The 13,344-nt window shown below is 41.4% G+C and overlaps 1 protein-coding gene across 1 annotated transcript in view; it reads left to right on the top strand.

The window, feature by feature from the left end:
- The window catches only part of LOC107500141 (SV2 related protein), a 65,045-nt gene that overhangs the window by 2,051 nt on the left and 49,650 nt on the right, over positions 1–13,344 (top strand). The window contains exons 2-3 of the mRNA XM_036221186.1: positions 10,403–10,563; positions 13,006–13,091. Of these exons, the coding sequence (XP_036077079.1) occupies positions 10,403–10,563; positions 13,006–13,091 (247 nt within the window). The remainder of the gene's footprint in view (positions 1–10,402; positions 10,564–13,005; positions 13,092–13,344) is intronic.

Here is a 13,344-nt window from a genome sequence, read left to right as displayed (position 1 = left end):
GAATTTTAGGTCTTGACTGCCACTTCCTAGTTATGTGACTTTGAGCAAGTGACTTAACTTTTCTGAGATTCAGTTTCCCTAGCCATAAAACGGGGGTCACAATAGTACTTGATTCATAGGGTTATTGTGAAGATCAAATGAGATAATATGTGCTAAATGCCTGGCAGATACAAAATACTCAACACATTTAATTATTATTAGATTTGAAAGATCACTTATAAAAACAATATATAGGCTTCCTGTTCTGAACTTCCAAATATTGTGACCTGCAAACCCCAAACTACATGTGAATGAAGTCAAAATTAGCCCTGAAATGTGCTCAGCTTGATTTATCTATTTAAAAAAGAGTAAAGTAAAAGGAATGGCCATGTGAATCTGAGTGGGTTACAAATCACGACTTAGATGGTTTTTTAAATTGCGCCCTTTGTATATTATGCACAGATTGCAAGCAGCAGATTTCTTGAGAGCAATATGGTTTTAAAAAAAATCAGAGTGCCTTGTAGAGAGTTGGCAAGAGTGGGCTTTGGGACAGGTTTAGTCCCATGGGAGGCCAAGTGTTGATAGATTATAAGCCACTAAGTAGTTTACAGGGTCAGGGGAGGGGTAAAGGGGATGATGATAACTAAGAAAACAGTCCTCCCTTATACCTGGTGTCTCTCTCACATAGCTCTAGATTAGTTCATTTGAGACCATAAATAAACTTCTTTTCACCCGCTGTTTACTCAGGCAAAGCACTATATACAGGAGATTCAGGAGGCTGAGATTTTGTATCTACTTCTGCCTTATTGTGACCTTGCACAAGTTGGACTTTTCTGGGTCTCCCCTTTCTAGGATGAGTGCGCGAAAGCAAGTTTTGCAGACTATATAGATTATGTATCTATTCATTTATTCAACTTACTTGGGCACCCTCGATAGAAGAGGTTCCACAACTAAATAGGATAGATATTATCCTTGCCCTCAAGGAGCATGCAGTCTAGAGTTGCAATGTCCAATATGGTAGTCACCAGCTACATGTGGCTATTTAAATATAAATTATATCATTTGGATATAAAATAACTTCTATAGTGTAATATACAGTAAAAAATATAATTTATAAGTTTACTTATATGTGAAATATGTGAAATTTGAAAAAAAAAATCAGCCCCTTGGTCACACTAACTACATTTTAAGTGCTCAATAACTCTATGTGGTTGGTGGCTGCTGTATGGACAGCTTAGGTCTGAAATATTTCTATAACTGCAGAAAGTTCTATTGGACACCACTGGTCTGGTGGGAGAGGCAGACACTAAACAAATAATTGCACAATTATGAGAATTGTCTTAAGGGCTACAAAGGACAAGTGCAGGGTGCAATGAGACTAGGTCTAGATGGGTGAGGGAGAGATCAAAGAAGATATCCTCAAGGAAGTAACATTGGAGCTGAGTCCCCAGAGATGTGTAGGAGTCATTCAGGAAAAGAGATGGGATGAGGAGCATTCCAGACAGAGGGAACTGTGTGGGGAAAAGCTCAAAGTCAGGCCAGTGGGACATAATGAACAAGTGGCTTGAAGGAAGGATGCTGAGGATGGCAGGGACCAGGCTACAACATGGATAGACCTTGAGAACATTATGCTAAATAAAATAAGCCAGTCACAGAAAGACAACTACTCTATGATTCTACTTACATGAAGTTCTTTCATAGAGACAGAAAGTAGAATGGCAGTTGCCAGGAGCTGTGTGTGGAAGGGGGACAGGGGAGTTGTTCAATGTATACAGTGTTTCAGTTTTGTAAGATGAAAGAGTTCTGTGGATGGATGGTGATTGCACAACATTGTGAATGTACTTAATGCCACTGAGCTGTACTTTTTAAAATGGTTAGAATGGTAAGTTTTATCTTATGTACATTTTACCACAATCAAAAAAAAATTGCAGCCCTCTCACCCCATCCTCCCGCATTGTTCTACTTTTCTCTTTTTATCATAGCACCTATCACCTTCTAACATATTATATAATTTACTTATTTGTTGTTTAGTGTGTCTTTCCTTGCTAGAGTGAAAGCTTCACATGGCAGAGATCTGATGGATCCCAAGTACGTGCGACATTGCTTAGATTTCATCTGATAACTGGATTCAAGTGTAGACTAGTATGTGTCAGACAAGAGAGAAAAAAAATAAATAAATTTTATGAATGAAAAATCAGAAAAATCTGTTCATCAGCTTAATCATTTATTTTAACAGGAGTGGCCGCCATTATTAACTTTTGGCGGCTACACAGCTGAGTCTACCTGGAAAGATCAGACACAGCCTTATTTCATCGTATTTGCCTATCTGCTTCCCCATCGCCTTTCATTTAATCAGGAAGATTGGGAAGATGCAATTTGACTTACTAATTAAATGACTATGTTCTTGAAATTGTCCCAGACAAACTCTTTGGGCCCATGGTAACCCTGATAAGGACTCATTTTTAAGTTCTAGAGAAAGAGCTAGAAGTAGGTTTTGTTTTCTCTAAATGAGGAGACCTCTGCACAGAGACATAGGACCAGAATAGATGGCTAAGGTACATGTAAGACTTCATGCTGGCTCCCTTCCGCCTGAGACTCAATGGGGCAAAAGGGGAGGATTCTTGGCCAAGGAGGAGAAATGGGAGTTCGTTGTCACCCGCTTCTGGCAAAAAGTAGGGAGCTATTATAATAGCCTAGGGATCCTCAAAGTTAACTCACTAAATCCTTTTTAAACCTCAAACCTAAAGCTGCTCACTCACACTGTATTATTTCAAACACATACCAGCTAGCTTCACTCTCAGGGATATGTGTTTCAGCAACTTAAGGGGAATATTCTAGAGGGCAAAGAAAGAAGATCTCACAAAGAGGCCATTGCTTGGATGATGGCTTAGGTCTTAGGGAGGATTGTTCCTGGGCCTCCAGGCCCAGATTGTGGCTTTACAGCCCCACCCAAGCTCTTCTCTGGGCTCTCTTGAAGAATTATGCAGATCTGCACAAATCGTTGTGTGATCTTGGGCGAGTCATTTAAATTCATTGTGACTTAAGGGTGTGCCTAGACCACCTTCAAGGACATTTTTAGCTTTAAAAGACTTATTCTAAGCTCTCTGGATGGGTGTGCCTGGTACCATCCTGGCTCAGGGAGATTGTTCTGCTGTGATTAACAGCATCTCTTTTCTCTCTTTAATACTGGGTTGTATTAAATCTTAACCTTGACACTATTCACATTTTAGACCAAATAATACTTTGTCGTAAGAGATTGTTCTATGGATTATAGGATATTTTGCAGCATCCTTGGCCTCTATGCACAAGATCCCATAACCACACACTCTTCCCCGTGAGTTGTGACAGTTAAAACTGTCTCCAAACATTGCCAATGTCCTCTGGGAGACTAAATCACCCCCTATTGAGAACCACTGGTTTAAAATGTTCTGATTTAGACAATAAACTACTCAGTCTATTTCTAGAGCATCTTTGGATGCTCTAGACTTTAGTCATGTCAGGACCCTGGTACATGCTCTGCCAGCAAATAGTGCCTCTTCCTTCAATCACAGTATACCTTTGGCAAGAGACTATAAACTCCAGGAGGGCAAGAATTTGGTCTGACACATAGAAGGACTTCACTGCATGTTTGTTGAATGACTGAGTAATAAATAAGTTACAGAGATAAGCTACCTAGAAAGTTGTAGCACAGGTCTTCTGCTTCCCCAGTCAGAAGTTACCTACCCTACTCTCCTGAAGCTATGTCACAGAATGATTACCTGCATGGTCTCTCTACTCAAGCAGACCTGGACTCAAATCTTAACTTTCCTGTGAACTTGGAAGGTAATCTTGGGCAAGTTACTTTTCTTCTCTAGGCCTTAGTTTTATTGTCTATAAAATGGGGCAAGCAGTAGCACCCACTTCATAGGGCAAAAGGCTCATGAGTGCTTAACAGACCTACTAGCATATGGTTAGGGCTTGATGAATGTTAACTATTATTTATTTGTGATCATTACCTTCTGTCCAGAATATGAGCTAGTGGTCCACTATTCAGGGAAGAAGCTCGATGCTATTCAGGTCAATGGAAGTGGCAGGAAAATACAAATAAGAAACATCCACAGAGAATAAAATTTCCATTAATTATAGTCTCCTAGACCAGGAACAGAAGAGACCTTAAAAGCTGTTCCATCCAACCCCTTACACTCAGCTTCTTAATTCTGGCAGAAAGGCATCAAGTGGTAGCTTTTAAATGTCTGGGCCCACCACCAACATCTTATGAAAATTCAGATTTCTGGGCCCTACTCTGCAGAAATGTAAAAGCCTTAGGTTTGGAGAATGGCTCAGAATGAGCATTTTAATTGGTTCCATAGGAGTGTTTTTGGCCTCAGTTAAAGAAGCATCAGCTGATTGGTTAAAATCATGGGTTCTGGAACTACTCAGGTCAGGGACCTATTATCCAGGGGACCTGGGGCGATTAATGTAACCTCTCTGAGCCTAGTTTACTTGTATATAAACTGGGGAAATTAATAACACCTCTTTCCTAGGGTTGTTGACGGGATTACATAATAGTAAGCAGATAGAGCACTTAGGCTTGCCCCTCGCCTGTTGGGTATGGCTGCATATTAAATATCATTACTCCTGAGTCACACACGTAGATACCTACTTTTTCTAGACCATCTCTGTGAAGGGCAGCCCACTGCCTCCTAAAGCAGCCTTTTTCATGTCTGGATTTCTCTGCCTGAGAAGGCTCCTTATATTGAGTTGAAATTTGCTTCCCTCTTCTTTATACCCAGAAGTTCAAGCTCTGTTTTCAGAATCCAAGTTGAACAAGCACCTTCTTTCACATGCCAGAACTTCAAATATTTGAAGGTGAAGGTCCAGACCCTGAGAAGATGCTTCTCAAATCATACAGATATAGAGTGCTCAGGACTTGTCTTGAAGGAGACAAAGCAAGTTCATTTTCAGTGACCTTTGCAATTTCTGCCTCTCCAGGTCCCCAGCCCCTGACCTCATTTGTCAATAAGTTTCAGATTCCAAAGAAACGCCAATGTGACATAGATGAGTACCTGAGACAAAGTTGAAGATTGCTGGTTGTCTGAATTCCCTAAACATGTGGACACTTGTTATAACTTGACCCTTTGCTGGTTAGCCTTGCAGATGGGCTTCTCTGTAAAGATGTCTTTTTCTATTGATTGGATGAGTCAGGGGAGCAGAAATAATAAAAGCTTCAGTACCCCCAATCCTCACTGTAAACCCTCTAGCCCAAACCACCATCACATCTTACCCAGCTGACCATATAACCTCTTCCCTGTTTTCCTACTTCCTTTCTTGCCATCTTTCAGTGTTAATATGCCTTTGATTTTCTGTATTCTTATGTCTTGACATCTTGGGGACTTGCTGTCCTTGGAGACACCGTTCTTCTCGAGGTTAACAAGTAAATTAATTGCCTGCTAGTGTACCTTTCATATACAAACTAACCAACAGAGAGCCACTATCCATTCACCTGCCTGGACCACCTAGGTCCAAGTACCTGGCAACTAGAGATAGCCCCTATGCCCCAGAGCTTGTCGAAATTATTTAAACTAGTTAATCCTCAACTCGTGTAACCACAGTAAGGACTCTTGTCCGCATTTTCCCCTCACTCTCTCTGCCTCCTGACTGACCCTGGTGCTTCCTCGTATAGCCCCCAAGGTGTGGCAAGCCCCCTCCTCTCAGGATCTCTGAGCATAACAGAATATATTTTTTCAATGATATCTGTCACCTGATCTTTTAGCCTTGCCACACCTAAATAATTATAAAATCTATACTTTAAAACACTTTCTACAATCTGTTCTTCTTTTTGTAGAAAAATGTGCCTGAGTGTCTCAAAACTCAACTCTGATCATCTTCCACCCTCTCACCCTACTTGAAACCTTTCAATGGCATCCCACTGGTCTCAGGATAACAAGAAATATCCTGTGGTCTCCATAGCTCTGCATGATCTAGTCTGTCTCTCCTTGGCCCTACCTCTGGGCCTTTGCACTAGCTCTTCTCTATTCTCTTCCCATCTGTGTGTTACTCTACTTTGTCCTCTTGACCTCAGCCTCCTCGGGAGGTCTTTCCTGATTGCTCTTCCCTGAAATTGTTCTTTACCGCGGCACCTTTTTGTTTCCTTCTCAAAATCCATCCACTTACAAATGTATAAAGATTTCTTTGTTTACTTGTAATATTAACCATCTCTCCAATTAGAGTATCCACTTCATGAGGGAAGAGACCACATTGATTTTGTCTCCCTTTGTATCCCAGAACTTTGCATGCAGTCAGCATTCAATAAACAGTTATTGAAATACTGAATGATTGGCTCTGCATGACCCTCTTTCTCTGTTGACTCCTTTAATCTCCATGGCAACCCTGTGAGAAAAGAATTACCATTTTCACTCTACCAGGGAGGAAGCTGAGACTCAGAGAGGTAAAGTAACCTACCCAGGGTCACACAGCTACTGAATGGTGTGGGCACAGGGTTCAAACCCAGATCAGTTTGTGTGCCAGAGTTGGGCCTGCCCTACGGCAGACTGCTTCTGTTTAAGACTCTAACATTCACTCTTAGATAATCACAATTAAGTTTAAGCTTCCTCTTCAGTCTGATAGATTCATGAACTCAGGGGATAAATGTCCAGAAGCACAGATGAAAAGAGAAGAAAACTTCCTTATCTAAAATACCCTAATCGAATCTCAGACCCTATCTTAAGGTACGAGGTGAATTAAATGATGGTACAAACAAGATCTTTAAGTTGACAGCTATTTCCTCAAGCTCTTTTTTAAAATAGCAAAATTATGTAAAATAAATGTTCCCTGCTATTTTAGTGAATTATATGCTATCTATACACCACAAATGCCAAGAAATTGTGAGCCAGCCTGTTTTGAAGCCCTCATATATTTAACATATGCCACTGCTATTTTCTTTTTCTTTCATTTTTTTTCCCTTGGGAAATCTTGGCTTGTGTAGTTGATAAATACTTTTAGGAACCCAACTGATTCAAAATGTAGCCTGGCTTTCTGAGTCTAATTTAATGTCAAAGGTTTCTCCTTCATTTCTTAAAACAAGCGTTCATAAAATAAAGGTGCCCTAGTGGTTTGCCAGGGAGGGAAGGTGAACAGATCCTGGTTTGAAACTGCAGGGAGCTAAGGCACTTTCTCAAAGTCATATTTCACAAAGGTCAGTGTACTCCATACTCAAGGCAGAAAGGTGACTTGAGTGAGCAGGTAGGAGGGAAGCTAATATTTACTCAATGCCCACAATTTCCAATTCGTCAAGCCCAGTTAATCTTCAAGATGGTCCAGCAACCCCGTCATTGTCCCTATTTCACAGATGAAGGCATCTGTCACACGCTTAGCAGATGCTACCTGCCTGCTCAAGAGCTTTGTAAATATTCGCTATTGTTATGTGTATTTGTTAGGTAGTTAGGCAGACCTGAGCGACAAGAGCAAAGGCCTAGCTCTGTAACCATAGAAACCTCCCTTGCAGTCCTTCCTTAAGGACCTCCCAGAAACACCACCCCCTTTTGTGTTATAAATTAACCCAAATCCTAGAGCACAAAGCCCATAAAAGCTGCTGGCTAATCCAGCCACAAAATGCAAGCACAGAATGTACTACACTAACTTGCCCACAACCTCAGTTTCATTATACCATCATTATAATGCCATTCGTATGTCCAGAAGTTCATGAATCTAATTATAACAGACAGAATTCTGGGTAAGCACATGCGCAGTAGGCAAAGTGTTATATAGCAGCCAACTGTCAGTCAAGGTAACCTCACATCTGGATCATCTAGGACTTCCCATCACAGCCCAAATATACACAGACCTTGCCACTTCGGCCTTGTTACAGCCCTCTTCACTGAAAACCCACTCCACCCTTGGAGCATACTCTGTCTTTTTTATCTTTCACCTTCCAAATTCCATAGGGCCGTGGTATCCCTTAGCGTACCCCATCTCCTTTTAAAATATACTTTCAATAAATCTTACTTCTGAATCTCGCTGACCTGTAATTCTTTGCTGCGTCAGTGGGGAAGAACTAGGGACATCACCACCACTCTGCCCCCATGCCCCAGGGCAGCACCAGATTTCACATCACCCCAGTGGTAACATATTTATTAAAGTATAAATGCCCAGGTCGAAAATTGCTAACATCACAGAAGGGTCCAAAATAAAAATAAAATAAAAAGAATGCCCTCCCTCAAAACTCCTTGTTTCCATCCAGTGTTCCTCCCCAGAAGCAACCAGTCTTTAGCTCTTACGTATCCTTCCAGACCGTCTAGTACTGTAGAAACATAAATACTCTACAGCAGTGCTTCTTGGACTTTAATGTACACACAAATTTCCTGGGGACCTGGTTGAAATGATTCAATAGATCTGGGTTAGGCCTGAGACTGCAGTTCTGATAAGCCCCTAGGGGATGCTGGGCCCCTTGTTGACCACACTTAAGTCTTAGGAGTAAGGACCTAAGTTATGGGATCATGTTCCAGTATATTTAATAATGAGCCCAACAATCTTTTCCTGTGGACCCTTAAAGATCAACGTGTGTAGTGTGTGTGTGTGTGTGTGTGTGTGTGTGTTTTGTGTGTATCTGTGTGTTTATTGTGGTAAAATATGCACAATATAAAATTTACCATTTTGAGTGTACAGTTAGTGACATTAAGTGCATTCATAACATTGTGCAATGATCACCACCATCTATCTCCCAAATTTTTTCATCTACCCCAGCTGAAACTCTGTACCATTAAGCACTAACTCCCTATTCCTCACTCCCCTCAGCCCCTACTTTCTCTCTCTGTGAATTTGACTATTCTTGGTACCCCTATATAGGTGGGCAATATTTGTCCTTTCGTGTTAGGCTTATTTCACTCAGCATAATGTCTTCAAAGTTCATCCATATTGTAGCACAGAATTCCTTCCTTCTTAAGGCAAAATAATATTCCATTTTATGTATAGACCATACTTTGTTTATCCATTCATTCATTGATGGACACTTGGATTGTTTCCATCTTTGGCTATTGTGATACAGATTGCAATTTTAAAAAACATTTTCTTTAGTGGATGTGTCATAATCTACTTAATTACTCACTCCTGATGATTGTTTCCAATTTCGTTAGTACAACATTTCATTAATAATTATTACATGCAAAGCTGCAAATGGCATGCTAGCACCAGAGGAGAATATAGCAGGGTGGCTGGGGGTGGGGACTCTGAAGTCAGGTGGCTTTGCCAAAGTCTGGCTTAGACAACCACTGTGTGACCTTGGACAAGCTCCCAGTCTCTCTGTGCTTCAGTGTCCTTATCTGGAACATGGGGGTAGTGAAAGTGAAGGTTAAATAAGGTAGTCGCTAGAAAGCACAAACACTATACTTAACACATGGCAAACTAACAATCTATATCATCGCCTACTGTATCTATCTCTAAAGTGAATTACCAGCCTGACAATTCTAGGTGGGAGCACAGAGATTTAAAATTTTGAGAGATATCACAGCTTACCTTCCAAAAAAATTGCAGTGGTTGCTATTAGTCACAGAAAGAAGTACGGCGCCCTGGACAATCCTGGAGGAAAGGATATGATAAAAGCAGTATTCAAAGAAGATTATCAAGCCACATGGCCATTCTGCAATGTTACTCTCAAAGTTAAGGGTGATCCATCAACCTTCCCTTCATCCCTGAAAATAAAGTGATAATGCACATAAATGATCGTGACCTTCCTTTGCCTAATCTCTGTTTTTATCTTCTGTGAATACCTTTGGAGACAGTTTATGTTTTTTATTTTGGGGTTGACTGTTGGGGACAAAGAGTCCCTTCCCAGACCTATTTCACACCACCCCTTAACTCAGTGGACCGCAGAGTTGAAATGTCCTGTCTACAGGGGCCGCACTGCCCAAATCTAGCCATACTGTTCTCTTAGAGGAAGGTGGGCCCCAAATGGCCAGGTACTCTACTTTTTAAGAGAGATCAGAAATATTGCTTTTTATGTCAATTCTCCCATTTAAAAAGTTTGTTATCTGCTTGAAAAAATACCATGCAAGCAAATTTTGTGGGCGTAATGTAACTTTTAGGTGACCAAAGTATTTCTTTTCTGAAGAGATTAGTCTAAATTCTGACACATACGTGCTTCCAAACAATATTCAAGTCTAGAATGAAGGTATCCTCATTCCCATGTGAATCTGGTCCCCCTGGAGTTGTGTGGTGCCCAACCTGTACACCTGTATGTGGCAGCTCTGACGTACAGCTCTTGAAATGAGAGTCATGTGTCAGGGCTGCTACATACAGTGCACCTCAATAGAAATGCCAGCCTTCTACTCATTCAACAATCTTGACCATGAAAAGAAAGTTTTTCACCTGTCTTGGGCACAAGAGCTGTGCAGAAAAGCTGTTGAGGGAGAGTTCTAGCCTTCATGACCAGATTTCCTCTGTCCTCTAGGGTGGTGAAATTTCGTCGTACGGGCGAGAGTGCAAGGTCAGAGGACGACGCAGCTTCGGGAGAGCATGAGGTCCAGATTGAAGGGGTCCGCGCAGGCTTAGAGGCCGTCGAGCTAGACGATGGGGCAGCTGTGCCCAAGGAGTTTGCCAATCCCACTGACGGTGAGGGGGCTCTGGAATTCGGCATCAGCCCCAGGCCACAGTCAGGGGCTCTGAGATGCCAGGGTTGTCTCCCCAGGTGGCACTTTCAGAGGGATCTAGTGAAGGGGTAGGTAGGAGGGCCCAGAGGGCCCGGGGTGACACTGGAAGTGTGAGCTGGACCTACATGGCTTACTTCAGCAGACAAAGTTACATCACAATCCCTGCCAGTGAGCATCATTGTGTAACACTTGGCTGAGGACAGCAGCAATGACGATGATGATGATGATGATGATGATGATGATGATGATGATGATGATAACGGTGATGATGGTGATGCTGCTGCTGATGGTGGTGGTGGTGGTGATTATGACAGTGTAATGATGATGTGGCGATGATGATGGTGGTGGTGACAGTAATGGTGATGACAATGATAGTGATGATGATGGTGGTGATGATGGTGGTGGCAGTGGTGGTGATGATAATGGTGGTGGTGGCGATGACGATGGTGATGATGACAATAGTGATGGGAATAGCTGACATTGGCTGAAGACTTACTCTGTGCCAGGCACTGTTCTAAGCACTTTACACATATTACCCATTTAATCTTCATAGCATTTTTAACTGGGACCGTTAACGATCATCTTCACTCTTTTGCAGAAGAGGAAACTGAAGCACAGAAAGGTTAAGTATCTTGCCCAGAGTCACACAGCCAAGCTAGATTAATACCTAGGTCATCTGACCTCAGAGTCCACATTCTCATTCATGACCTTGCACTGCCTGTGAGCTGAGCTAGTCAAACAAGAGACCTCGGGTAGTGCTGTTGGGACCCAGTCTCATCACATGGTGCTGATGAGTGAAAACTTTCCATGCATTCTTGAGAATTCCCAGATTCCCAACACAAAAGAGAATTAATGACCTGAACCCAAGGCCTGTTGTTGACAATGACTGGGGAGAGGGGAGGCAGCAGTTAGGAGTGGTGGCTCTACTGTTAGGCTGGTCTGGGCACAACTCCCAGAATGACAGTGTGTCAGCTGTGTGACACTGGGAAAGTCCATTTCCTCCTCTGTAAACGGGGCTATGAGTGGGCCTGAACTAATAATTGTGATACGGACTTAATGAGATATTGTACATCAAGCTTTAGTGCAGTGCCTGGCACACGGTAAGCACTGAATTGGGCACCATTATATCATTACTGTTCATATTATTGATGATGTTATAAGGCTCACTCTGCTTTCTCCTCAATATTTTTGCTGGGCGAAACCAGAACCTGCCGATGTGATAAATGCCAACCCACACTTCTGGAGAAAATTATGATTGATGTAAAAGGTCCATGATTAAAATTCCAAAGATGACAATTTCCAGCAGGGGCTTATCCTCAGAAGCAGCCTACAAAATCCCACAGCATGCTCCTTTATTGTTTTTTATTTTTAAATTAACTTTTTATTTTGGAATCATTTTAGATTTACAGAGAAGTTGCAAAGATACCACCGAGAGTTCCCATACACCTTTCATGCTGCTTCCCCTCATGTAATTTTCTTATCTAAACAAGGTTTGTCGCAACTAAGAAATATTTTATACTAAACCCCATACTTTAGTCAAATCTCACCAGTTTTTGCAGCCGTGCTATTGCAGCACAGAATCCAGCATACCACATTACATTTAGTCTTTTAGTCTTTTTCAAAAACACTTATTAGCTTATAAATTATATCCTTTTTTTCTGAGCATACAAATAACATATGTTTATTTGGAATGCATTCAGACATGACAGAACTGTTCAGAGGAAAGCAAGTGCTGTCCTCAGAGATGACCTTGTTAACAGATTTTAAACATTCGATCTTCCTTCCCCTGTGTGGTACACACACATATGTGGAAATCCATTTTTACGAAATATTTCTTTCTGACTACGGAATAAGTTGTAAAAGTTAAAGTCTCATATGATTTCTCCCTCTTTCCCTCCAAAGATAACAAAATAAAACTAATGTAAAGTTTTGTATATATTCTATATAGTCATATATACATATACTTATATGCACTCATGCATACATCTCCAAGAAGAGAACCATACTAAATGTTTTGTCATCCATCTCGCTTTGTTTTTAAAAATGAATTAACAATATATTGTGTGCATGTTTCTCTATGGCACATTCTTTTTTATCAGTTGAGCCATCTTTCATAATGTGGCTACATAACAATTTATAATTATTATATATGCAATCATTTACTTAACCAACCTTCTGTTGATTGACATTCTGGATTTTTCAGTTTTCCCTCTTAAAACAATGTCGCAGTAGATTTCAGAACAAGGTATCTTTTCACACTTGCTGGTGTATTTTTCTAAGATACATTCTAGAAGCAGCATGTGCTGCCTTTAAGGAGCTTGGCTGGGGACCCTCCAGACACCCCCACATTAGGACAACTGCAAGATGCACTGATCTTCCCTCCCTTCCCCTTTCTCTTTCCCAGATACTTTCATGGTGGAAGATGCGGTGGAAGCCATTGGGTTTGGAAAATTTCAATGGAAGCTGTCTGTTCTCACAGGCTTGGCCTGGGCAAGTATTTCTGGGGGTACTGACGTCACATTCAGTCTCCAAGAAACCTTTATGCTACACAACGGGGTTTCCATGATCTACAAGGAAGGACGCAGTTCTCTCCACATAGAGCCTTTGCTTGAATCCACAAAGTTTTTGCCGAGTGACTTACCCTGGTGATAATGAAGATCTGTGCTTGGGAGAAGTTGGGTGTGTTGGAGATTGCCCTCATGGAAGAGTTGAAAATTCTAGCTAATTAAATGGTTCTCAGTCT

Source organism: Rousettus aegyptiacus, unplaced genomic scaffold (genome assembly GCF_014176215.1).
Source record: "Rousettus aegyptiacus isolate mRouAeg1 unplaced genomic scaffold, mRouAeg1.p scaffold_m13_p_5, whole genome shotgun sequence".
Lineage (NCBI taxonomy): Eukaryota > Metazoa > Chordata > Mammalia > Chiroptera > Pteropodidae > Rousettus > Rousettus aegyptiacus.
This window is presented reverse-complemented; position numbering and strand designations above follow the sequence as displayed.